The 25,857-nt window shown below is 39.1% G+C and overlaps 1 protein-coding gene across 1 annotated transcript in view; it reads right to left on the bottom strand.

Annotated features, from left to right (window-relative positions):
* The window catches only part of dscamb (Down syndrome cell adhesion molecule b), a 681,084-nt gene that overhangs the window by 60,300 nt on the left and 594,927 nt on the right, over positions 1–25,857 (bottom strand). Inside the window, exons 23-26 of the mRNA XM_028800187.2 lie at positions 8,877–9,040; positions 6,810–6,908; positions 2,644–2,832; positions 1,479–1,769 (exon numbers count right to left, since the gene is read on the bottom strand). Coding sequence (XP_028656020.1) covers positions 1,479–1,769; positions 2,644–2,832; positions 6,810–6,908; positions 8,877–9,040 — 743 coding nt within the window. The remainder of the gene's footprint in view (positions 1–1,478; positions 1,770–2,643; positions 2,833–6,809; positions 6,909–8,876; positions 9,041–25,857) is intronic.

Genomic DNA, 25,857 nt, shown 5'->3' with positions numbered 1-25,857 from the left:
AGCCTCACTGGTTCACATGTTTTGGGCCTGCAACAAATTAACATCATTCTGGAAAAAAATTTTTAAGTGCCTTTCAGACAGACTTGGTGTCACAATCCCTCCTAATCCACTAACAGCTGTGTTTGGTGTTCTTACAGATGGGCTTAAAATGGGGAAGGACAAACAAACTGTGATTGCCTTTGCAACACTATTAGCACGCAGACTTATTTTGCTAAACTGGAAGAATCCTAACTCTCCTCTTTTAAGTCCGTGGGTAACTGATGTTTTATATTATTTGAAATTGGAAAAAATCAAATTCTCACTTAGAGGATCTGTGCCGAACTTTTTTCAAAACCTGGCAGGATCTAATCAATAATATTTTAGAATAAGCTCTTAAAGCACTGAGGAAGTAGATTCTCTCCCAATTTCTTTTTCTTCTCCATTTATCTGTATCCGCCTAATAAACTCATCAATTTATTTATTTTTACTATTTTAAGTTTTAGTCCGTTGGCCATGCTCTCTTTCTCAGGGGTGGGGGTTGATTTGTTTTCAATCCTATTTTTTTGTAAAAATTGATCTATTTGTATGGAATGATTACAATAAAATCAATAAAATTAAAAAAAAAATTACAGGGAAAAAAAGGCAATTAATCTTTACACAAAAATGAAGGTGATCAAGCAGAATGAGGGAGGAAAGAAAGCTAATGCAATCACATGTGACTTTAAGTTATCCCACTGTAACCGGTGTTCACTGCACATGCTGTGCTGCTGTGCTTTGGCTTTGAATCCAGTTAACATCTGAAGCTTCTGCATTGTGACTCACGATGTGTCGCACTGTGCAAACAACCATAAAGGGGTAATGAAACCATACTGAACTCCTTTATCTGTTAATGTTTATTATTAGAAAGTTGAAATGTTAAAACAAAAAATATATGAGTGCTGAAACTCTGCTGGTACAACTCCTCCTCTCATAGTTAACACAACGAACAATGGAAGAGGCTCACACTGATGATGTAACAGCACAGACAAAGAAAGGATTTGTGAAGCTGTTAAAGGTTTGGCACCCACATGAGCAACAATAAGAATGTAACAAAATAATAAAAAAAAAAAATTGTAAAGTAAATTGATAGAAATTCTACACAATGTGCTAAGAATGATGATAAAAGAAGAATATAAAACAAACAATATGAGTTAAGGGACTTATTATACAGTTCTATACATATGTTTAAGTTTGAATGCATATACCGGCCCGTGTTATGTCCAGATCAACTTGAAACTGGTCTGTTTGAGCCGAACATGGTCATAAGTTGACGACTACCTTTATATTCCATCAGTAGAGTAACTGGTTACGTAATTTGGAACGAAAACCTAGCGGCCACTGAGGCCCTCATGGTTTGAGTTTGACATCGCTGCTACAAACTCAAATTGTTACATAGAAACAGCAGAATACACAAATGAATTACAAACTAGTTACACATACTTAAAACTTCAAATACTCACTTCCATCATAATTTAGAGTTGCAAACTTTGCCTGTTTTTCTGCACACCCTGCACTGTTACACACTCTCATTTGGAGTTCATACCAAGTTGCCTCCTGCAAGTCATTCAATATGTAGCTCTTTGAAAGTGAAGTTCGCTGAGCAGTGGTCCAAACTGTTGTACCCAAAGGTCGGTATTCCAGAGTAAAAGTGGTGATTGGACAGCCACCATCATTCCAGCCTATCAAGTTCAATCGGACCAAAGTTGTGTTGATACTTGCAAACAGTTCTTGCTCCTTTGAGAACTGTGGCTCTGTGATAAAAAAGGAGAAAAAACCTAACTTTCTTTAAAACCTTGTAGTATTAAAATGTATTTAGAAAATCTGAAATTTCACTCTTAATAAACCTTTAAACATTTCTGTATCCCATTTGATTAATAAAGATTGGTATGTTGTAAGTTAGTGTTTAATTTATTAAGTGATGGTCCAGTTGCTTTAAGGCAGTGAAAATGAATCAGCTAACATATTAAGAAAGACAGAAGGAAAACATCAAGTTTTTTTTTTTAAAATATTAATTTTAACACCACTCAAACCTTGACATGCTAAGCCCATTTTGTATGGGGAGCCATGTTGGAACATTATTCAATAATGTGGCTAAAATGTACAGTGATGTCCCAAAGCTCAAAACAAAAACACAAAACACAACAGTAAACAAAATATTTGTATTGAAGATTAATTGTCGATTGCAAATTGTTTAGCTTATTCCCATTATAACACAGGACTCTCAGTCTGGCTAGAAAAGCCTTAAAAATGTGGAAGTACATAAATTTATCATGTTTAACAGATAATACAACCACAAAAAACACTTTACAGTGTCAGATTGTAAAAAAAAATAAAAAGAGGCATTTATATTGGTAATATAAATGAAATGTTCTAGTCTAAAGCCAACAAAGTAGAAGCATACAAAGTTATAGCCATGGTGTTTTACTGTTTTAGTCTACTAGTTTGCAAAATGTATTGTAAAGCAAATTGATTACAACATTTCATAATATATTATTGTACATTTATGGGGAATGGGATACTTTACTATTAAAGTTGAAATAATTATTCATTTTAAAAGTCATGCAAATGGCACATGTACATATTCTTAGCATCTTTATTTAACACTGTGTATATATTTTAACATACCTTTCCCATGAGTTTTTGCTTCTATGATTTCACTGATGCGCCCTGGACCAACTCCATTTTGGGCAGTTAATGTGAACTTGTACCACGTGCCACATTTTAGGTTTTCCAGTCTATAAGAGCGCTCACTGGGGCTGATGGGAAAGCTACCCCACTGTTCACTGTTGTCTTCTGAGTATTGTAAGATATAACCTGAAAAATAAAAAAATAAACAAAGACAAGCAACTTCAGTAGGCACTAATAATTTTAAACAGTGCAGCACTAAAATCCTAAACAAAATGAGTGATATTTTTTTTCTATTTTAAATAAGGTGCAGTAATAATTTTGCAGGTAAAACTTGATTCATTTTAATTACCTTTTAGTACAGGGGTGCCTACACTTTTTCGGCTTGCGAGCTACTTTTAAAATGAGCAATATATATACTGAATATACTTTATACATAAAACATATGTTTTCGTATCTTGCATAACTGAATAACCTTTATTGCACAATAACAATTCAATACATTTATGGTCACTACAGTATTTGGATTTAATAATCTCCATGTGGGAAAAGGCTGACTCGCATAAAAAAGTAGAGCTGAATAATGCAGTCAAGGAGGTAGCACATTTCCTCATGTTTGGGTACTTTTCCTCTGTGAGTAAGTTCCAAAACTGTCCAAGAGCCCCAGACTTCAGCTGAATGTCATCCTGTAGTGTCAAAATCTCATTCTTCACTGTAGAGGAGTTTTAGGTGAAACAGTGTTGCAATTTTTGATGCGAGTGAATCACCCTCAACATCTTCCCTAAATGAATAGCACTTAAATGTAGCGATTGGCTCAAGTAAAGCTGAGTCTTGAAACCGTCTGTCAAAGTCTGAGGCAATTTTCAATCTGCTCTGTGCAGCGTATGCTGTCAAGTTGTGCACACGCCTTCCATTGCGTCTCCAACTCTGATGCGAGGTTTTGGATGTTCCCCAAATCAAGATGCTGCAGCTTTGAGGACAGATGTTGCATTTTTCGTTTGAAAACATTAACTGAGCTAATCATATTGACCATGGAGTTCTCTTTTCCTTGCAGCTGTAAATTAAGCTCATTCAACATGTTGGTCAGATCGGAAAAAAATGCCAAGTCTAGCGGCCATTGATCGTTATTAAGTTGCTTGTATTCTGCATGTTTAATGACAAGGAGAACTCCTTTTTCTCCGGCCAGGGGTCTTGAAATCTCAACAGGAATTTCTCCCTAGCCATCTGTCTCAACGAAGGCCTCTTTTTATCATCTCTCCATCTTGGAAGGACTTCTTATGCCTAATGATCGAGTGACTCACCCGGAACGATGCTTCGGTGTGTCTGCCTTTGCTTTTGAATTCAGCCGAGTGAAAAATGACGGCTGCCCGATTAACTACGATTTTAGTTCCCTCTCCTTTCTCTTTCTCAGATCGCTTTTCAGAAGGAAGTCAGTTTCGTAGTTTTTATGAACAGTTCGAAAGTGCCTTTCCACATTATCCTTCTTTGGAATAGCAGTGATAGATTGACAGATCAGACAAACGCACTTCGATTGTGACATTGTGAGAAAAAAAATCCTCTTCCAATTCCACATCCAGCCCATACCCTCCCCAAACAATTTTTTTTTTAAATCCCTTCTTTAGTCGATATAAATTGGAAAGCTAAGTAGATTACAGCCGGAGTTTTGCAGTAGCTCGCACATTTGATTGTGCGTGCGGGATGACCAGTGTGTTAGAAGAAAAGAGATCTCAGACTGGCCGCCCTGTATGTCAATCAAGTGGCAAATGCCATAGGGAGGATATATGATAGACTAACGTTTAAAAAACATTTTTTTGAATGCAACGCGATCTACCTGCACTACCTTTTGCAATCTACGCATTGGGCACCCCTGTTTTAGTACTACTGTTCTTAGTAACTATTGTATATTTTGAAACTGCTGAATGGGCTTGTTTCCCTATTTTTTTTATCTATTGCCATTAACAATTTTAATGTATAATACATATTCGTGTGAAATAGACTATTAAAAGTGAAAGATCATCAAAAACTATGGGCAAACTGAAGTGGTTTTTAATTCAAGTAATTTAAATTACTGTATGATATACAGTATGTTACTTTTTGTGATTGTTGTATATTGTAATTTATGTTTGTGGTTCTCTATTATGGTTATACTATTATGTTAAAATAGTTGGTACTAAAATCATTTGTAGGACATCTTAGTTAGACAGATTAGAATAATTCATACATCCCATTTATTTTCTCAACCTGTTACTATGACTGTTATTTTTTTAATATCTCATTCAATATACACAACAGTCACCATGCAGATTAACCAAAGGCATATTAATAATATTACATAATTTGTAGTAAGCTCTAAAAAAATAATCAGTCTTCAGAAAATGTTTTATTAAAAACTATGACCCAATTATTCACGCTTCATATACTTTTCTTCATGAGAGTAATGTAAAAGGTTGACAAGATATCCATATGTTCTATGAAACAGTGCCTCACTTTAGGGTTAACTTTAAAGGTCTCTGAGGTTTACACATTCCTCTTCCTGCTATTCTGAGTAAACCCAGAGAACATTAGGAACCTAGTTACAAGAATTATTCCACCAATTTTGTCCTGGTGACTATCTAAAGTTTGTAGTCATAGGTCAAAATGGACATTCAGATTAACTAACTATATCAAAAGACCTCTACAGGAATTCCCACCTTATTGTGGTGGAGATGTTTGTGTGCCCCTGTGACCCTGGGAGCTATAGCATCTGAAATGTAAGCTCCTTGTAGGGCCTCCCAAGGCAAATTGGTCCTAGGGGAGGGGGTTAAACAAAAAGTGATTCAAAAACCCTAATAATAATGCTCTACAAAGTTAAAAAGAGTACCCTGCATGGTATGGGATTACTGGGGCTTCCACCTGGAGTCAGGCCTTGGGGCAGTGCCCGGAGATAAGCACCTGGTAGCTGGGCCTGCTATAGGGCCAGGTTGGGCATAGCAGGAACTCACAACATGGGACTGCTCTCCTGTGGACCCACCACCTGCAGGGGGAACAGGGTCCGGGCATGATGTAACCTGGGTCTTGGTCAAAGGTCTTGGCAGACTGGAACCCAGACAAAGAAACTGACTTTCGGAACATGGAATGTTATCACTCTTGGGGGAAAATGCTGGAGTAGGTGGGTAAGGTGGAGTATTACCAATTAAATATTGTTGGGATCATGTCCACCCACTTGCTTGGCTCTGGAACTAAACCTCTTGAAAGAGCATATACTCTTCTTTACTGTAGAGTTTCCCAGGTGGAAAGGTGTTAGGTGGGAATGGGCGTCTCATTGAGCCCCTGTGTGGTCAATGCCATGTTGGAGTTTGTCCTGAAGGATGAGAGGGCTATCTTTGTGCAGCTGAAGGTTGTGGAGGGGTGAACTATGACTGCTGTATGTCCTTATGCACCAAATAACAGATTGGAGTACCAGGACTTCTTGGAGTGCCTTAGGAGATCCTAGAAAAGGTCCCAGATGGGGATACCATAGTTCTGCTGGGAGCTCACATGGGTAATGATGCAGAAGCCTGGAGAGGTGTAATTGGAAGGAAACAGTCTGTCTGATCTGAACCCGAGCTTTGTTTTGTTATTGGACTTCTGTGCTAGGCATGGTTTGTCCATACCAAACAAAATGTTCAAACATAAGGTGTAATTTGGATGCTTGGCACCAGAGCACCTTAACCCAAAGATCTGTTATCAATTTTTTGTAGTTTGTGGCTATATGTTCTGGACACATGAGTGCAGAGAGGGGTAAAGCTGTCAACTGATCACCATCTGGTGCTAAGCCGGGTCAGAAGGGGGGTGCCTGTAGAGACCTGAAAGGCTCAAGTGGGGGTTGAGTGTGGACTGGAAACATCTAGGGGGGCCCCTGTACAGAAGATTTTCAAGTCTCATCTCCTAAAGAGCTTTTCCCGCATGCCAGCTGAGGCTGGGGACATAGAACTTGAATAGACCTTGTTTAAAGCCTCCATTGTTGAAGTAGCTGCCAAGGGTGGTGGCCCCCTTTTGAATTCTCCTTTGTGATGTTTTTATTTTTTTTAACTTTTATTTAACAGTCTCTTCTTATAGGCTCATGACTGGTTTAAATCTAAAAGCACACACTCCAAACAATGTGATATTATGTACAGTATGTTGTCCATTTGCAGTAGTAGGCTTACCTCTAATAGAGCTTCCTCCATTATCACCTGGTATCCAAGCAAGTGTGATTGAGGATGAAGTAGTTTTGGACACAGTAAGTCGAGGCTGATCAGGTGGAACTGCAGACAATCAATTTTAATATGCTCATTAAGTAAAATAAAGTAGTACTTCAGTAAAGTAAATCCGAAGACCAACTTCAGGAAAATAGTTTGACATTTTATAACATACTGTAGCTACATTCATGCTAAACAGAACTTACAAAATTAGTGTGTTTTCATTTATTTAATTAAACTTTGTTTTTAACAGTAGCTACTTACCACTCCCTATTTATGGAAGATGATGCTTTGAAGCTTTATTTCATTTAAATTTTTTTAATAAGTGACCCACTTTCAGTTATACACTTTTCTCGGTACATTTTATAATTTGGTTTATTGAATCTCCCATTCATATATTCTTTTTGTTTACCCATATAAGCATATAATTGTAATGAAACTAGCTTTTATTCTATTATAGGTCTAGCTGTTTTACATCCCTTTGCCCATGAAATTTCCTATACCATAGAACTTGGTTATAATGCCGAAGGTTAATTGGATGTATCAGAAGTCTTTGTACTGTACCAAAGTAATTTTCTGTATATAATATTTGTTGTCTCCCCTGAACCCAAGGACCTAACATTATTAGTTCACAGGAAATCATTACCCTTTACCATGCTGCATACAATTAATTGCCCATTGTAAAACTTTCCCATTGTAGATCAACTCTTGCTTTTCCAAATGACTTGGTCTTTTTGATGCTCATTGCAAAACATGATTTTACATAAACTTTATTCTTTTGAATTCAAACAGATATATAGTAGGAAAATGGGAATTTTAGGTATAAATATAATTTCACCCTGTAGCACATCCTGCAAAAAATGGTAGCTTCAGTCAGAGTGCAATGTAATGACTTGATCTGTAAGCTTGTGCTGTGTGATGGACGGCCAGGGATCTTGCGTGGTTGGGACGACCTTTTGAGGAGGAGACTGGGGGAGTGGACATATCACCAATAGTACCTCCCCCGGGACACGAAAGGGCAGCACCCCGGTTTACATCAGGGCCACGGAACTGTAGCTTAGAAGCACAACCCTGCGGGGGTTCCGTGGCCACCACCAGGGAGCACCGGGACAGCTTCGGAGCCTTGGCATGCAGCACTTCTGCCACACCCGGAGGTGCTGTCGGATATTGATTGGGAAACACCTGGAGGACTTCCGGGTACAGTATAAAGGAGGCTGCCTCACTCCACTCATGGAGCTAGAGTTGGGTGGAAAAAGACGGAGCTTGCGAGTTAGGAGTGGAGGTGGCAGAAGAAAAGAGACAGAGGACAGTAAAGAGATAAGGACTGAGCATTGTGGGGTTTGTGCACTGTGTTGTTGTGCAGTACTTTAATAAACAGGTGTGTTTGTGGGAAATTCTGAGTCTATGTCTGTCTGTGTCCGAGTTCAAATTCACAACTGTTATAAAGTTTTGGAGGATTTAAATTAAAAGCAATATACACTGAAACATGAATTAATTTATTATTGTGAACTAAATTATTCTGTTTTAGTGACAGAAACACAATAGATTTGTTTATATTTTTACTGTATTCACAGCATTGGAATATCTAAATGAATAATCATGTTTGAATGTATCTGAATCCCAGTCTTTCCAATTGTATTTTCCTTAAATTTTGCATTTTCAATGTTGTTTAATAATAATTTTATACTGTCATACACTTGTGTTACCTGCTGACATTCAGAAAAAGAGCCTAATTCAACCTGCCTTATTTAAAATCAGTTCAAAATTTAAATTATACATTATATTGAAAATTTTGTATTAATAACATCAAATTATTGATTATAACTTTAAGCATAAATATTGAACAAATTAAATCAGCTCAGCTTTGTAACCAACACAACAATTAAATTAGTTTGGTATTTAGAAGTACTAAACTTTGTGCTCCCTTTAATGTTTGATGTAATCAGTGCTAATTATTATTTTACATGACTATTACCCATAACATATTTATCTGAACAAGGTCAGGCAAACAATTTTAGAACAATTTATATATACCTTGAACTTGTAGGTTCAGAGTAATTTCATCAGAACCCCAGTTGTTACTAGCAACACAAGTATAGTACCCAGAATCCTCTGCTTTAACCGTTCTGATGACGAAGCTTCCATTGCTATAAATGCTACGACGTCCATCAATCGTAACTGCAGTTGGGCTTCCATTACTAAAAAGCAATGTGAGAGAGAGAGAAAGAGAGAGAGACAGAGAGAGAGAGAGAGAGAGAGAGAGGTAACTTAATAAACCATTTTATAGTCAAATCTATGTACTAAGTGAATTGTAACTCTGAATTAGGTTTGAAATTAAATTTTAATTATGTTGAATTGATGATTAATCACATTAATTTAAGGAGCATCACTCACATGTTCATTGGACTTTAATCCCAAAAATTTAGCAAAGTGCAAATGAAGAGACACAATGCCAACAACTTTTATCATGCCGTAATACTGTACGGAAATGGTCAGAACACTAGCCTGGCAATCAATTTTCCTTAGCTTCAAATTTTATGAATGCTGCAGGTCCTGTCTTAATTGACTCTATATTCTTAAAATAGAAGCAGCATTCCTTAAATAAATAATTTTATGGCAGGTCTATCTAACTTCTACAAATGATAGGTTTGCAAAATGTTGTTGATATTGAACCAATAGTGTGAAAATGTACAAAGAAGAAACACATGCACCCATTCTATTGCCATTCTATTTAAAAAGCCCTTTAAGTGACTTCAGAAGTTAAATACTCTATTTTTACATGAATATTTCAATAAGTGACCTTTGATAAGATTCTAGCCATTGTTCATTATATTAATTTTTACTTATTTCAAAGAAACTAATACACATTACTTTAGTCATTTACTTCCATGTGACTTCAATACTTATATTAAATACAGTTTAATAGCATTTTTCATAGATAGATAGATAGATAGATAGATAGATAGATAGATAGATAGATAGATAGATACTTTATTAATCCCAATGGGAAATTCAGTTAAACAGGTGAAAGATAAATTCAGGTGTATTACATACATATATTCTGTAAACCACTTAATCCAAATCAAGGGCATGGGGTGCCAGACTCTATCCTGACAGCACTGAGGATCAGATAGGAAACTGCCCTGGAAAGAGCTCAATCATGGACAACGTTGGGAATGTGAAAGGAAAAAGGGGGTACTACTGTACAATACATACTGTATGTGTATTGCTTTTTATTTATGTATTTCTCAATAATTTTACACTGTTTTATGTTGCTTTTAAGAACATTTCATAAAATGCAGTATGTACAGTAAATTAAAACAGAACATTGCATATCTTACTTGGTTAAATACCCAAACTTAAAACTTTATTGCTGCAGGTTTAGGATCAAACAATGGATGACTAATACATCCTTGATAAATACAATTATTCTGTCTTTATTTTTTTAAGTTGCCTCAATATAAATCTTTTATAATAGTCTAAATGTTTTATGAATATTTTCAAAATAAGAATAAACAAAGTGATTGTTCTCATGCAAATGTACAGTATCTAGTACTAATCATCTTAAATTAGCAACTAAACATTAAAGATGAATTAAAAAAAAGTAGGTTTGTTATTGTGAATATTTCTATGTACATGTAAATGTAAAGCTTATGTTGCACAGGACCAATTTCAGTATTTTTCATTTTAATTAGTATCTTTTATCATTCTTTTCCAGTGCTTCAAAAACAGGATTTCAAATTTTAAGTTCAGTCCTACTAAAGCAATTTCAAAGATAAGATTGAAAACAGTGATGAGAAATTACTGTTTTAGAATATGCTGTCACGCTGTAGTCAAGCAAATTGATAACAATGATTGTGAAGATAAAACTATTCATCCACAGAAAACCATACAGAATGAAGATCACACCTTGCCAAATGATGATATCAATCAACTGGATTCATTAACCTTAGCATGCAGCAAGTATAGCAACACAATCAGATATCCAGTCTGTTTCAATCATTTAGTTTATAAATATTCTGCAAACTCAGGTTCTGTGTCTGAGTTAAAGTTCACTGATATAATGTTACTTTAAGCATTTACTTTTAAGCTTATAAAAGTTACAGTGGTAGACATTTGGCAATATAAGAATACATTCCAGTTCCAATGAAATACTGGAAAAAGACACTAACTTTCTCTAAAAAATCCATTTCTTGTAGAAAGAGAGAAATTTTAGAACAAAAAACCTCTCTGTATTTTCTCTTGGTTATTTCCCATTAACTTTAGCAAAAGACCAATCATCCATCTAGCCTCTGGTTATTTTGAACTTTGAAAAGTGCCTGGCTTTTTTATTACAGGATTTTCTGACATTTTGATATGCTGAAAATGTATGACCTTCATGGTTCTTATACTTTAAATTGCATTGGTATGGAAAGGGTAGAAATTATACATTGACTCCAAGGTGCATAACTTTGTAATTGACCTTTAAGTAGTACTGATTGATATTGTATATACACACCAATCTATATACATGACATAATACGTACTGTAGATCACACACACAAAATATATGTTTACTCTTGTATTGCGTAATAGATAAATTCCTAAAATGTATTTTAACTGCTCATTATGAAAGTTGACATTTAAATAATTCTCATACAGCAGTGATTGTGCTCAGTGTACTCAGTTTTTTTTTCTTTTTTGAGAAATAAAACAGAAAAAAGCAGGCAGAAAACTGCAATTTTACTACTGCCACATTCTTAAGACACCAAAATATTCATCAGCAGAGACAAAGACACATCTTAGAAGAGTATGAAATATAAATAAGTACTAAAAACAATGAGTATGTTAGGATGATATAGGTCAATATAGGTCAATAACCTGCAGAGTTGGAGCCAGAAAAACAACCTTGCACTCAATTCCAAAAAAACAAAGGAACTGATTCTGGACTTCAGGAGACTGAACTACAGTAGTCACCATTCCATAAGCATTAACAGCGAGACTTTCAGATTCTTGGGAGTCCACATCAGCCAGGACCTGTCATGGACAACAAACACGATATCAATGGTCTACACAGGCTTCAGTTTCTGAGGAGCCAGAAGAAAGCACAACTCCTACAACAGATGCTGGTTAACTTCTACAGGTGCACCATAGAGTCTGTCATCACGTATTATATTACAGTGTGGTATCTCTGAGAACAGCTACCAACACTGGAAGATATCTTCACTACCCGCTTCAGCAGAAAAGCAAAGAACATTAAAGATCCAACCCACCCTGGCCATAGCATTTTTATTCCACTGCCCTCTGGCAAGTGCTTCAGAGCTCTGCCTGCCTGCACTACCAGACTGAGAACAGCTTTTATCCAAAAGCAATCAACCTATTAGATGCATAGCAATCACTGCCCCTTTCTATAACAGAAATCACCATGGATTGAACTGAACATCATCGATAAACCAGGCCACTGTCTCAAAGTGGATTTGATATGTGATGTATTTACTAACTGACCACCAAAGAGCTTACAGAGAAGCACTAACTTCTGCCAAGAACACTCATTATAGCAGAATAATGGAAAATGGCCACGATAACCCAAGGGTTTTGTTCTCTGTAGTTAATAAACTACTCAAACCTGCATCTGGCCCAACTACCTCTTCTACTGAAGTCTGTGAGGAATTCCTCCACTTTTTCCGTAACAAAATTAAAGATCTAAATAATTCAACTAACATAAATACATCATCTGTTTATATCTCTCCCTGCTTTCCCACTCTATCCAGCTCCTTCTCTAAGTTCTTACCAGTCACATCTGCGTTTGTTAATAACCTGCTTTGTAAGATGAGGCCAACTACTTGTGTACTGGATCCCATACCCACCACACTACTTAAATCCTGCCTTCATGCCATAATCCCAACTGTTACATCAATATTAAACTCATCTGTTGACACTGGCTCTGTGCCGCTCACTTTTAAAATTGCTTCTGTAACCCCAATGTTAAAAAGGTCTGGTTTTGATGCTGACAATCTTAACAATTTCCGGCCTATTTCCCACTTACCTTTCCTGTCAAAAGTTCTCGAGTGTGTTGTAGTTTCCCAACCTACCAGTTACTTAACCTCTAATAACTTGATGGAACCCTTTCAGTCTGGTTGCAGGACGCGGCACAGCTGTGAAACTGCTCTGCTACGGGTAACCAATGATTTGCTTATGGCAGCAGACTCTGGACAAACCAGCACATTAATTCTATTAGACCTCAGTGCAGCATTTGACACTGTCAGACATGACATTCTACTGTCCAGAATGGAGAATATGCTGGGTATCTCTGGCACTGCCCTCCAGTGGTTCAAGTACTATCTGACTGATAGGCAAGAGTTTGTTAGACTTGGCAACAGCAGATCTAGCTTAGCGCCAGTCACACAAGGAGTTCCTCAGGGCTCTGTCCTCAGCCCTGTGCTCTTCTGTATTTACATGCTTCCCCTATGCCATATTATCCATAGCTATGGACTGGGTTATTATTTTTATGCAGATGATACTCAACTCTACTTCAATGTTAAAAGTTGAACTTCATCAGAGCTTTCTCAGCTCACAACCTGCCTTAGTGAAATTAAAACCTGGATGGAGCAGAACTCTTTAAAATTAAATTGCAATAAAACTGAACTCCTACAAATTGGGACTAAAATGCAACTTAATAAAATGAGCTCCTTCCCAGTCTATCTTGGCGGTGATCTTATCAGACCTGCCTCTACTGTAAAAAATCTTGGAGTCATTTTTGATTCCTTCCTCTCTTATTCTGCCCACATAAATCACATTAAAAAAACTTTCTTACTTTCACCTCCGTAACATATCCCGTGTTCGCTCCTTCCTCTCCTTCTCTAATGCAGAGAAACCTGTCCATGCTTTTATCACATCCCACATCAATTATTGTAATTCCCTACTGGCAGGTGCCCCTTCTAATCTTCTATCACAGCTCCAGCTTATTCAAAACTCAGCTGCAAGAGTCCTTGCTCGAACTAGCAGCAGCGAGCACATCACACCCATCCTGCTCCATCTTCACTGGCTCCCTGTGTCTTACAGAATCGAATATAAAATCCTACTAATAACCTACAAAGCCTTAAATAACCTCACGCCAAACTACATCAGTGACCTTCTCCATCACTATGTGCCTGCCCGCCCACTAAGGTCCTCTGATTCTGGCAATCTTGTTGTGCCCCACACTAATCTACACTCCATGGGTGACAGGGCCTTCAGCTGTATAGCGCCCAGACTCTGGAATGACCTACCGAAATTAATCAGGTCAGCTGACTCCATGAATTCTTTTAAAAAACAACTCAAAACTCATCTGTTCAGGAAGGTTTTTAGCTCTACTTGACTTTATTACCCTTCTCTCAGTTTACTTCTCTGTCAAGATGCTCATGTAACCTGTATGTGTGTGTGCTAGACCATCAATTATGTTGTCTGTTTTTTTTTATCTCTGAATTCACTTGTCGTAATCTTCTTTATTTATTTATCTGGTTTGTACAATGCTATATACTGTATACCTTGCCGTTCTTATATTCTGTAAGTGCCTTGAGAATGGGAAAAGTGCTATATAAATAAAATGTATTATTATTATGAACTGTTTGTGGTAATGTTCTATCAGCAATCTGTGGAGGACAAATAAGTAAGAATTACATTGTATTACATAAACAGAAAAATAAATTTGACTTGAAGAGAATTCAGCACTTTCCTGTCATCCAGTTTAACCCTAACCCCCCATTAGACAGTACTGTTGTGCAAAAATTAAACAAGTAATAAACTTGACTCAGTAATGTAACATTGTTAAAATGTTTATGGCAAACTCCACTTAATCAGCTTAATCATTTTTTTCAATTTCCATGACATTCACATTGTAATTTCCAGCCATCCATTTATTCATTAGGGTCTTTCTATCCTTATAGAAAAAGGTTATACCAGAAAACCTTTAGATGTACCTTTTTATATGAAGAAAGAAAATAAAATTTCCTAGCTGAATGTAGAAAATAGTGCTGGAAATAAAAGCAACATTCATTGTAATTACCACACATTATCTTGTAAAGTAAAAAATTTAGCAGGCTTGTGAGCCATTAGTTTATGCTGTAAACTTTTTACATCACTGCTTACTGCCATTATTTCCATTTAGTATAATAAGCACATGATTTCAGAATATTTAATCATATTTGCCAGTCTTCAGACAAACTGCACAACAACTCAACCTCCGTAACATTCTCAAACCTACCTAAAACTTAAGCTGGGTCAGAAAGGTCCTGTGCCTATTCTGGCAGCATTGGATGCAAAGCAGAAAACATCAATGGATGGGGTGCCAGTCTATTTTAGAGTAAAGATCTTGTATATACTGTGACAGATTAAGGTCTCTGTGACCCCTTGAACCCTCAGACCAGACACCAGACACAAGATAAAAGTCCAAATATTGAATTTATTATAATAATAAATGTGCACAAAGCACCACCTCTCCACAAATCTCCTAAATCAATAACCAATCAATAATCAATAAACAATAACCAATCCTCCACACTCCCAGACGCGTTGCCACCCTTCCACCCAGCTCAGCTCAACATCTGGGATTTCCCATCGTCCTTTTATATTCCCTGACCCAGAGGTGTTCCTGTCCAACTATCCCACAAGTCCTTATGACTTCCGGGTCAGGGTAAAAGTCCTTTCCTCATGACGCACTTCCGGGTTATAGGGCACGTAAGAGTCCTTGAGCCTCCCTGCAGCGTCCTCTGGTGGGCCCCACGGTGTCCAGCAGGGTTGGGAATAAAAACTCCATTGTCCATAATTCCCTGCTGGTCTGCGGGGCACTTCCATGCTACAGGGAGGGCTCCATCTAGCAGCCTGGGGGTATTGGCCGGGGTAAATGGCCGGCCATCCCTCACAATACCCAAAAAAGGGCCAATTTTGAATCACCAATTAGCCAAATATATACATATTTTTGATTGATAGATAGATAGATAGATAGATAGATAGATAGATAGATAGATAGATAGATAGATAGATAGATAGATAGATAGATAGATAGATAGATAGATAGATAGATAGATAGATAGATAGATAGATAGGAGATAATTTGTTCCCTGGTAGAAACTGGATTTTTTTTAGCTCCTTAGTAATCCAGGGCTTGTTGTTTGGAAAGAAACTCTCTGTCTTTGAGGGTATTACTATGTCGACACAGAAATTAATATAGTCTGTGATGCAGTGACAGGGTCCCTCAATATTGTCCCCTTGTGACTCGCACATCACTTCCCAGTCTGTCATTTGGAAGCAGTCATTCAGAGCCATTTCAGCCTCTAGGCTCCACTTTATCAGCATTCTGGTGGTAAAAGGTTGCAGTCTAATAATAGGCTTGTAGCTGGGAATACGAATCAGGTTGTGGTCAGACACTTAACAGCATCTTTAACATCTGAATACAGCAGGTCCAACTTATTATTTCCTTGAGTGAAACCGGTCACAAAATGATAGAAATCTGTGATCGTTCCTTCCAAAGTTACACGGTTGAAGTCACTACATATTGCAACTGCAAGGTCAGAGTGAGTTATTATTAAAGTATGTGTGACAGCCTGAATCATTTCCGTTACTAGGTCTCCAATTGCTGGGAGCAATATAAACATTAATAAGGGTGATGTAATTTATTTCCCTGGGCAAATAATGTGGACTCGATGGAGCCAGGTCTGGAGGCGGGACTCGATGGCGAGCGCCTGGTGGCGGGGATTGCACCCATGGGGCTCGGCTGGGCACAGCCCGAAGAGGCAATGTGGGTCCCCCTTCCCATGGGCTCACCACCTATGGGAGGAGCCAAGGAGGTCGGGTGCAGGGTGTGTTGGGTGGTGGCCGAAGGAGGAGAACTTGGCATCCACTAAACAGTGTCATCTCCAGACAGAGGAGCAGCTTCAGTGACAGACTGCTGTCACTGTCCTGCTCCACTGACAGACTGAGGAGATTGTTCCTCCCCCAAACTATGCGACTCTTCAATTCCACCCGGGGGGGGGGGGGTAAACGTTAACATTATTCAAAGTTATTGTCTGTTTTTACCTGCATTTTTTATTACTCTTTAATTTAATATTGTTTTTTGTATCAGTATGCTGCTGCTGGAGTATGTGAATTTCCCCTTGGGATTAATAAAGTATCTATCTATCTATCTATCTATCTACAGAAACTGGCTCTTGGGACGTGGAATGTCAACTCTCTGAAGGGGAAGGGGCCTGAGGTTCCGGCTAGATATAGTCGGGCTCACCTCAACGCAGAGCTTGGACTCTGGAACCAATCTCCTTGGGAGGGGCTAGATCTCTCTACCACTCTGGAGTTGCCCCTGGTGAGAGGCGCCGAGCGGGTGTGGGCATACTTATTGCCCCCGACTTGGAGCCTGTACATTGGGAGTTTACCCCGCTGGACAAGAGGGTAGCCTCCTTCCACCTTCGGGTGGGGGGATGGGTCCTAACTGTTGTTTGTGTGTATGCACCCAACAGCAGCTTGGAGTACCCACCCTTTTGGAGTCCCTGGAGTGGGTGTGCTAGAGGGCATACCTTCTGGGGACTCCCTCGTACTGCTGGGAGATTTCAATGCTCACATGTGCAATGACAGTGAGACCTGGAAAGGCGTGATTGGGAATCTGAACCCGAGTGGTGTTTTGTTATTGGATTTCTGTGCTCGTCACGGATTGTCCATAATGAACACCATGTTCAAGCATAGGGGTGTTCATATGTGCACTTGGCACCAGGACACCCTAGGCCTCAGTTCGATGATCGACTTTGTGGTTGTGTCGTCGGACTTGCAGCCACATGTCTTGGCCACATGTCTTGGGACAGCGGAGCTGATAACTGATCACCACCTGGTGATGAGTTGGCTTCAATGGTGGGGGAGGATGCCGGTCAGGCCTGGTAAGCCCAAACGTGTTGTGAGGGTCTGCTGGGAACGTCTGGCAGAGTCCCCTGTCAGAAGTAGCTTCAACTCCCACCTACGAAGTTTGACCACGTCCCGAGGGAGGTGGGGGACATTGAGTCTGAATGGGCCATGTTCCGTGCCTCTATTGTTGAGGCGGCTGACCGAAGCTGTGGCCATAAGGTGGTCGGTGCCTGTCGTGGCAGCAATCCCCGAACCCGTTGGTGGACACCGGCGGTGAGGGATGCTGTCAAGCTGAAGAAGGAGGCCTACTGGACCCTTTTGTCCTGTGGGACTCTGGAGGCAGCTAATAGGTACCAGCAGGCCAAGCGGAATGCGGCTTCGGTTCTTGCGGAGGCAAAAACTCAGGCATGGGAGGAGTTTGGGGAGGCCATGGAGAACGACTTTCGGACGGATTCGAGGAGATTCTGGTCCACTGTCCGGCGTCTCAGGAGTGGGAAGCAGTGCATTGTCAACACTGTATATGGTGGGGATGGTGCGCTGCTGACCTCGACTCGGGACGTTGTGGGTTGATGGGGGGAGTACTTCGAAGACCTCCTCAATCCCACTAACATGCCTTCCAATGAGGAAGTAGAACCTGGGACTTAGGTCACCGAGGTGGTCAAAAAACTCCTTGGTGGCAGGGCCCCGGGGGTGGATGAGATACGCCCGGAGTTCCTCAAGGCTCTGGATGTTGTAGTACTGTCTTGGTTGACACGTCCCTGCAACATCGCATGGACATCGGGGACAGTGCCTCTGGATTGGCAGACCGGGGTGGTGGTCCCCCTCTTTAAGAAGGGGGACCGGAGGGTGTGTTCCAACTACAGAGGGATCACACTCTTCAGCCTCCCTGGAAAAGTCTGTTCGGGGGTCCTGGAGAGGAGGGTCCGTCGGATAGTCGAACCTCGGATTCAGGAGGAACAGTGTGGTTCTCATCCTGGTCGTGGAACAGTGGAACAGTACACCCTTAGCAGAGTCCTGGAGGGTGCATGGGAGTTTGCCCAACCAGTCTACATGTGTTTTGTGGATTTGGAAAAGGCGTTTGACCGTGTCCCTCGGGGAACACTGTGAGGGGTAGTCCGGGAGTATGGGGTACCGAACCCCCTGATAAGGGCTGTTCGGTCCCTGTACAACCGGTGTCAGAGCTTGGTCCGCATTGCTGGCAGTTAGTTGAACCCGTTTCCAGTGAGAGTTGGACTCCGCCAGGGCTGCCCTTTGTCACTGATTCTGTTCATAACTTTTATGGACAGAATTTCTAGGCACAGCCAGGGTGTTGAGAGGTTCCGGTTTGGTGGACTCAGGATTGGGTCAGTGCTTTTTGCAGATGATGTTGTCCTGTTTGCTTCATCAGGCCGTGATCATCAGCTCTCTCTGGATTGGGTCGCAGCTGAGTGTGAAGCGGCTGGGATGGGAATCAGCACCTCCAAATCCGAGACCATGGTCCTCAGCCGGAAAAGGGTGGAGTGCCCTCTCAGATTGGGAGACGAGATCCTGCCCCAAGTGGAGGAGTTCAAGTATCTCGGGGTCTTGTTCACGAGTGAGGGAAGAATGGAGCGTGAGATTGACAGGTAGATCGGTGCGGTGTCCGCAGTGACGCGGGCTCTGCATTGGTCGGTCGTGAAAAAGGAGCTGAGCCGTAAGGCAAAGCTCTCAATTTACCAGTCGATCTACGTTCCTACCCTCACCTATGGTCATGAGCTATGGGTAGTGACCGAAAGAACGAGATCGCGAATACAAGCGGTTGAAATGAGTTTCCTCCGCAGGGTGTCTGGGCTTTCCCTTAAAGATAGGGTGAGAAGCTCAGTCATCCAGGAGGGGCTCAGAGCAGAGCCGCTGCTCCTCCGCATCGAGAGGAGTCAGATGATGTGGCTCGGGCATCTGATCAGGATGCCTCCTGGAATCCTCCCTGGTGAGGTGTTCTGGGCACGTCCAACCAGGAGGAGGCCCCGGGGAAGACCCAGGACATGCTGGAGGGACTATGTCTCCCGGCTGGCCTGGGAACGCCTCGGGATTCTCCCGTAAGAGCTAGAAGAAGTGGCCAGGGAGAGGGAAGTCTGGGCATCTCTGCTCAAGCTGCTGCAACCGCGACCCGACCTTGGATAAGCGGAAGAGAATGGATGGATGGAACTATAATTGGCTCCCATTTATACCATTCTTCATTCACATAGATGACCTGTCCCCCTCCTGTCTCTTTTCAACACCACACTGGGTCTCTGTCTGCAATCCATTTAGCATTTTAACAGCGTCAGGTATATCAGGTTTAAGCCAGCTCTCTGTAAAGCACAAAATGCCACTGTACTTGTATGCTCCATGACCCGCTATAAGCACAGACAGTTCATCCATCTTTTTTGACAGCAACTGAATATTTCCCATTTCAACAGATGGTAAACCAGTTCTAAAACATTTTTGCCTTGCTTTTACTCTCACACTGGCATGTCACCCTATCTTTCTATGGACAAATGGCTCCTGTAGTAAATTGTAAGAGTTGCTTACAAGCTCATGATCGCACTGCAAGTACCTGATTACTGGAATATTTAATACACCCACCTTCATTTTCTCAGTGTCTCCTACAGTTTCAGGTGTTGTAGACTTAAGGCAGCCTTCAGGTCCACTTCATGACACTGTCCAAGGTTGTCGCCCATTTGAAATGCAGTAATAAAAACCAGTGCCTGGGTTTGTGTGCATTGCAGTTCATTGGTAAATTTAAAATACATTTAAAATCCATTTATCTGATTTCTAGTGGCTACTATCAGTGAGAAGCCAGAAGCAAGATCAATTCTAATTTTAAATAAGACTAACAACTAGTAAGTAAGTTTAGAAACAAAAGTAAAAACAATGAGAAATATAGAGCTGCTGTAAAAAAGCTGCTGCTTGCACAGCATCAAGAAAGAAACCCCAAGTACATGAAAGGAAACCCGCAGAGACATAGGGAGAATGTACTTCACATAGATAACAAACGGGCATGAAATTTGAACCCTTGAGGCAGCAATATTACCCACTGGACTATTATGCTACCCTCACCAAAAATTGATGAAATTATGATATCGTTTTGAACAATTTACTCTATAGCTACCAGAAGTTTTTGTTTAGTATGCTACACTTTATTTTGCATTGACCATTTGTTCATGAAACCACAAAGCATTTGCCTAGCTTTTAATAATGTACCATAACTTTTTTCCTTAAATTCAATGAAAAAATGACTGATTAATTAAATGCATCTTCAACAACAGAGTAAATTAAAATTAAAAAATGTGCTTCAAAATGTTTAAGTGTTACATTAATATAAAATTGTAAATGAAGAGTAGGATTGCTTACAATACAGCATCTTTCTAATGAGATTTATTAAAGCAGAAAAAGATAATGTACAGTGATCCCTTGCTATATCGCGCTTAGACTTTCACGGCTTCACTCCATCGCGAATTTTAAATGTAAGCATATCTAAATATATATCATGGATTTTTTGCTGGTTCATGGATTTCAATGGGTCTTTTAATTTATGGTACATGCTTCCTCAGTTGGTTTGCCCAGTTGATTTCATACAAGGGACGCTATTAGCAGATGGCTGAGAAGATACTCAACCAGAGCACGTATTATGTATTAAATAAAACTCCTCAATGATATACGATATGCTTCCCACGCGGTGCTTCGCGTACTTGAAAGCCCGAACAGCACGTATTGATTTTTGATTGTTTGCTTTTCTCTGTCTCTCTCACTCTCTCTGACATTCTCTGCTCCTGACGGAGGGGGTATGAGCAGAGGGGCTGTTCGCACACTGGCCTAGAGGATACGGATGCTCCTCTAAAAAATGCTGAAAGACTACCTTCACATTGCTCCCTTCCTTGCAGCTGCTTTGTCCGGCGGTGCTTCACATACTTAAAAGCCCAAACAATTGATTTTTGATTGTTTGCTTTTCTCTCTCTCTCTCTCTCTCTGACATTCTCTGCTCCTGACGCACACTCCTTTGAAAAGGAAGATATGTTTGCATTCTTTTAATTGTGAGACGGAACTGTCATCTCTGTCTTGTCATGGAGCACAGTTTAAACTTTTGACTAAAGGGTGTTATTTCATGTCTAGAAGGCTCTAATAATGTTAAAAAATGTATTTAGAAGGCCGTAAACAGGTTTTCTATGCTCTAACTGCGAAAATATTCGATTTATAAATAAAGAATCCTACTTTGCGGAAATTCATTTATCGCGGTAGAGTCTGGAACAGATTAACCGTGATAAACGAGGGTTTATTGTATTTAATATTGCATAAGGATGTGTGAATTCTACCCCTCTGTACCTGGAAGGATAATACTGCTCTATAGTGCAACTGTACATTTTCTAATTCTTTGTCTAACAATTCTTTGTCTAAAAATTAAGTCACAAACATTTCCTTAAGTGTATTATTTGTTTTCATGTAATGTATTACCGCACCTAAAATTTGTTTTACAAACATGAATAATTTATGTTATTCTAATCTACACTGGAGTCACAATCAAACATTCTTTGAAGTTTTTGCTTAATGTTTGATATTTCCATAATGGATGGAAATGGAAATCAGGTAACAACATATAAAAATGGGTACTTTTCCAATGACAAGTATATTGCAAACTCTACTGAGAGAAACAAAAAAATCTGGCATCATTATAGAATGCATTTCTAGTATTCTTTTTCTATAATCAAATACAGCCTTGCCACAACTGTGAATAAAATACTGTACTTCAAAAGCAGACTGAATAAAATGTAGTTTCAAGCAGATAAACTGATGTATCATTTTATTGGTAGAAAATAGTAAATATTAGATTAGATTATGTTCGATTAAGTATAATGTTATCCTCACACGGAAAATTGTTTATAGCAGGAATGAACAAGCATAAAGAATTGTTCAACAAATAAACCGAAACAGAAGACATGATATTCTTTTTCATAGAGCACATGTGTGATTTTTATATATAAAAGAGCATTCAATTCTAATAGTACGCTGCAAGAGCCCCTATACTCATTGCAGTTATGAATGCTTATACCACTGGGAGTAAAACAACTATTATATCTATTGGGTTTGAGTTTTGGGAATCAGATTGGTTATCTTTCAAGTTTTTTTTGTTTTTTTTTATCTTTTATTGAACTTATTCAAAGAATATTACATTCCATACAATCAAGTCAAACTTAACAAAACTAAATTCAAATCAACCCCCACCCATGAGAAAGGGAGGAAGGCCAATAGCCAGAGTAAAACTATTGAGAGTAGTAAAGAGAGAAAGGAGTCTTTTCTCCCAATATAAATGCTTATTCTAAAATATTATTGATTAGGTCCTGCCAGGTTTTAAAAAAAGTTTTGAACAGAGAGAGAATTAGATTTTTTCCAATTTCAAATAGTATATAACATCAATTACCCACTGACTTAAAAGAGGTGGGTTAGTATTCTTCCAGTTGAGCAAGACAAGTCTATCTGTTAGTAGTGAAGTAAAGGCAATTACAGTTTGTTTGTCCTTCTCCACTTTAACTCCATCTGGGAGTACACCAAATACAGCTGTTAATACGTTAGGAGTGATTGTGGCATCAAAGCTGTCTGATAGGTATTTAAAAATTTTTTATCCAGAATGATGTTAATTTGGTACACACCCAAAACGTGTGGCCTAGTGAAGCTGAACGAGATAGATGTGCTTGATAAAAGATTTTAAGTTTAATTGAATGCATGGCACATATGGAGCTATAGTGAATTCGGTGCATGGCTGCCTTCCACTCAGTTTCTTAAATGTTGAGTAAGAGATCCTTTTCCCACTGTACACTGGGATCTTTAAAAAGAAGGGACTTTAAAATGTTTTCATATATTACAGAAATGCTGCCTGAGTCCCCAAGACTGATCAATATCTCTTCTGGAACAGAAATAGGCGGGAGGTGAGGAAAATTGGGCAGATTTAATTTAGCAAAGTTTCTAATTTGGAAATATTGGAAAAAATGTGTTGGCGGGAAACTAGATTTGGAGTGTAATTGTTCATAGGATGTGAAGACATTATTTATATACAAATGTCTAAATGATTTAATCCCATTTGTTTTCCAAAAATTAAAAACTGTGTAAGTTTGAGAGGGTGGAAAAAGGTGGTTATCATGTAGAGGTGCCACAGATAAAAGCTTCTCTACATTGAAGTGCTTCCTACATTGGTTCCGTATTCTGAGTGAATGAAGGACAATTGGGTTGTTAGTACATTAACGATACCTTTCATTTACATGGTGTACAAAGCAAGGAATATAAAGAAGTACTGCAGGATTTCATTTCTATTGCAGCCCAAGCTAGTCTGTGATCATCTATTTGTGTCAATGTCCAGGTTTTTATAGATTGTATGTTTGCCGCCCAGTAATAAAATTGAAAATTAGATAGAGCCATGCCACCTTCTGATTTAGGTCGCTGTAGGGTCGCCTTTTGAAAGCGTGGGTTTTTTGAATTCCAAATAAACAAGGTTATGATTGAATCTAATTTCTTAAAAATATTTGTTAATGTATATGGGGATGTTTTGAAATAGGAACAGAAGCTTAGGGAGGATATTCATCTTGACAATGTTCATTCTCCCTGCTAAAGTAAGATGGAGGGTAGACCATCAATGCATGTCTTGTTTAATTTTGTCTATGCAAACAGCAAAATTTTCTTGAAAAAGAACTTTATATTTCCTTGTAATGTTGACCCCTTGGTACAGTATTTAATCTGATCTGCAATGATAAAAGGGAAGATGTCCAGTCTAATGTTATTTGCTACAGAATTCACTGGAAAAAGCACACTTTTGTTCAAATTAATTTTGAGTCCAGATATCTTTTGAAATTCTGCTAGTAGTTAGGGCTGCAGGCACTGACTTTTGTGGGTCTGATATATACAGAACCATAATATCTGCATATAATGATATTTTTTGTTCAAGTTCTTGAAAATCCCATTTATCTCTGATGCATTTTGAAAGTGAACAGCCATTGGGTCAATGGTGATTGCAAATACAAGTGGTGACTAGGGGCATTCTTGTCTAGTACCGTGTTGTAGTTTGAAGTAGACTGAAATAATATTGTTAATACAAACTGAAGCTTCTGGACTAGTATACAGTAGTTTGATCCATGCACATACGTTCGGGCCAAACCCAAATTTATGCAAAGTGGTGAACAGGTAATCCCATTCAAAAATAATATGATCTCCAGAGTGTTAGACTTAATAGGTGAATATATTACATTAAATAGGCGTCGAAGATTGGAAGCCAAATGTCTACCTTTAATAAATCCAGTTTGGTCTTGTGACATTACTGAAGGGAACACTTTCTCAGTCCTTCTAGCTAGGGCTTTAGAGAGTATCTTAACATCATTATTCAAAAGTGAGATTGGTCTGTATGATGCACATTGTAATACAGTAAGTCCTTATTTTTCTTAGGTTAACAGATTAACAGGGAATTAATGCTTGGCAAAAAGTTTGAGGTAGAATTTTTTTTTTTATCTCTGGCTTCTATAAATTTTGCTAATAAGAGGGGAGCTAACTTAACTGAAAATCTTTTATAAAATTCAGTAGGGTAGCCATCAGGACCTGGGGCCTTCATGTATAAACGGTGCGTACGCACAAAAATGTTGCGTAAGAACGTTTCCACATTCAAATCGCGATGTATAAAACCTAAACTTGGCGTAAAGCCACGCACATTTCCACGGTAACTCATACCTTGTTGTAAGTAAGTTCTCCGCTCGGTTTTGCAGACTGGCGGCACCCAGCGTCAAAGCAGTGCTACTGTTCCTGTGTGATTACCCTTTCTTTTTTAGATCCACATCTCTGACGCGGCTTTATAAATACACTGAAATTAACCGCATATTGTTTATTAGTTTAATGTATCTGATTGTAATTAACCTGTAACAATATAATGGTCCACAGAATGGTCAAACTATTCCAAATACCATAACCGTTTTAGAGTTGTTACTCTCACTGCACCTTCTTCTTCTTTCAGCTGCTCCCATTAGGTGTTGCCACATCGGATCATCTTTTTCCATATTACTCTCGCTGCACCACTCGGAGTATTTATATCACTGTATCTGAGTGTGAATCACAGCTGTACAGCAGCTGATCAGGAAGAGAATTATCGGTATACAGCATCAAGCACACACTGCCTCAGCCATGCAGTCTGTTGAACTGCTCTCAT

The sequence above is a fragment of the Erpetoichthys calabaricus genome, chromosome 4 (assembly GCF_900747795.2).
Source record: "Erpetoichthys calabaricus chromosome 4, fErpCal1.3, whole genome shotgun sequence".
Lineage (NCBI taxonomy): Eukaryota > Metazoa > Chordata > Cladistia > Polypteriformes > Polypteridae > Erpetoichthys > Erpetoichthys calabaricus.
This window is presented reverse-complemented; position numbering and strand designations above follow the sequence as displayed.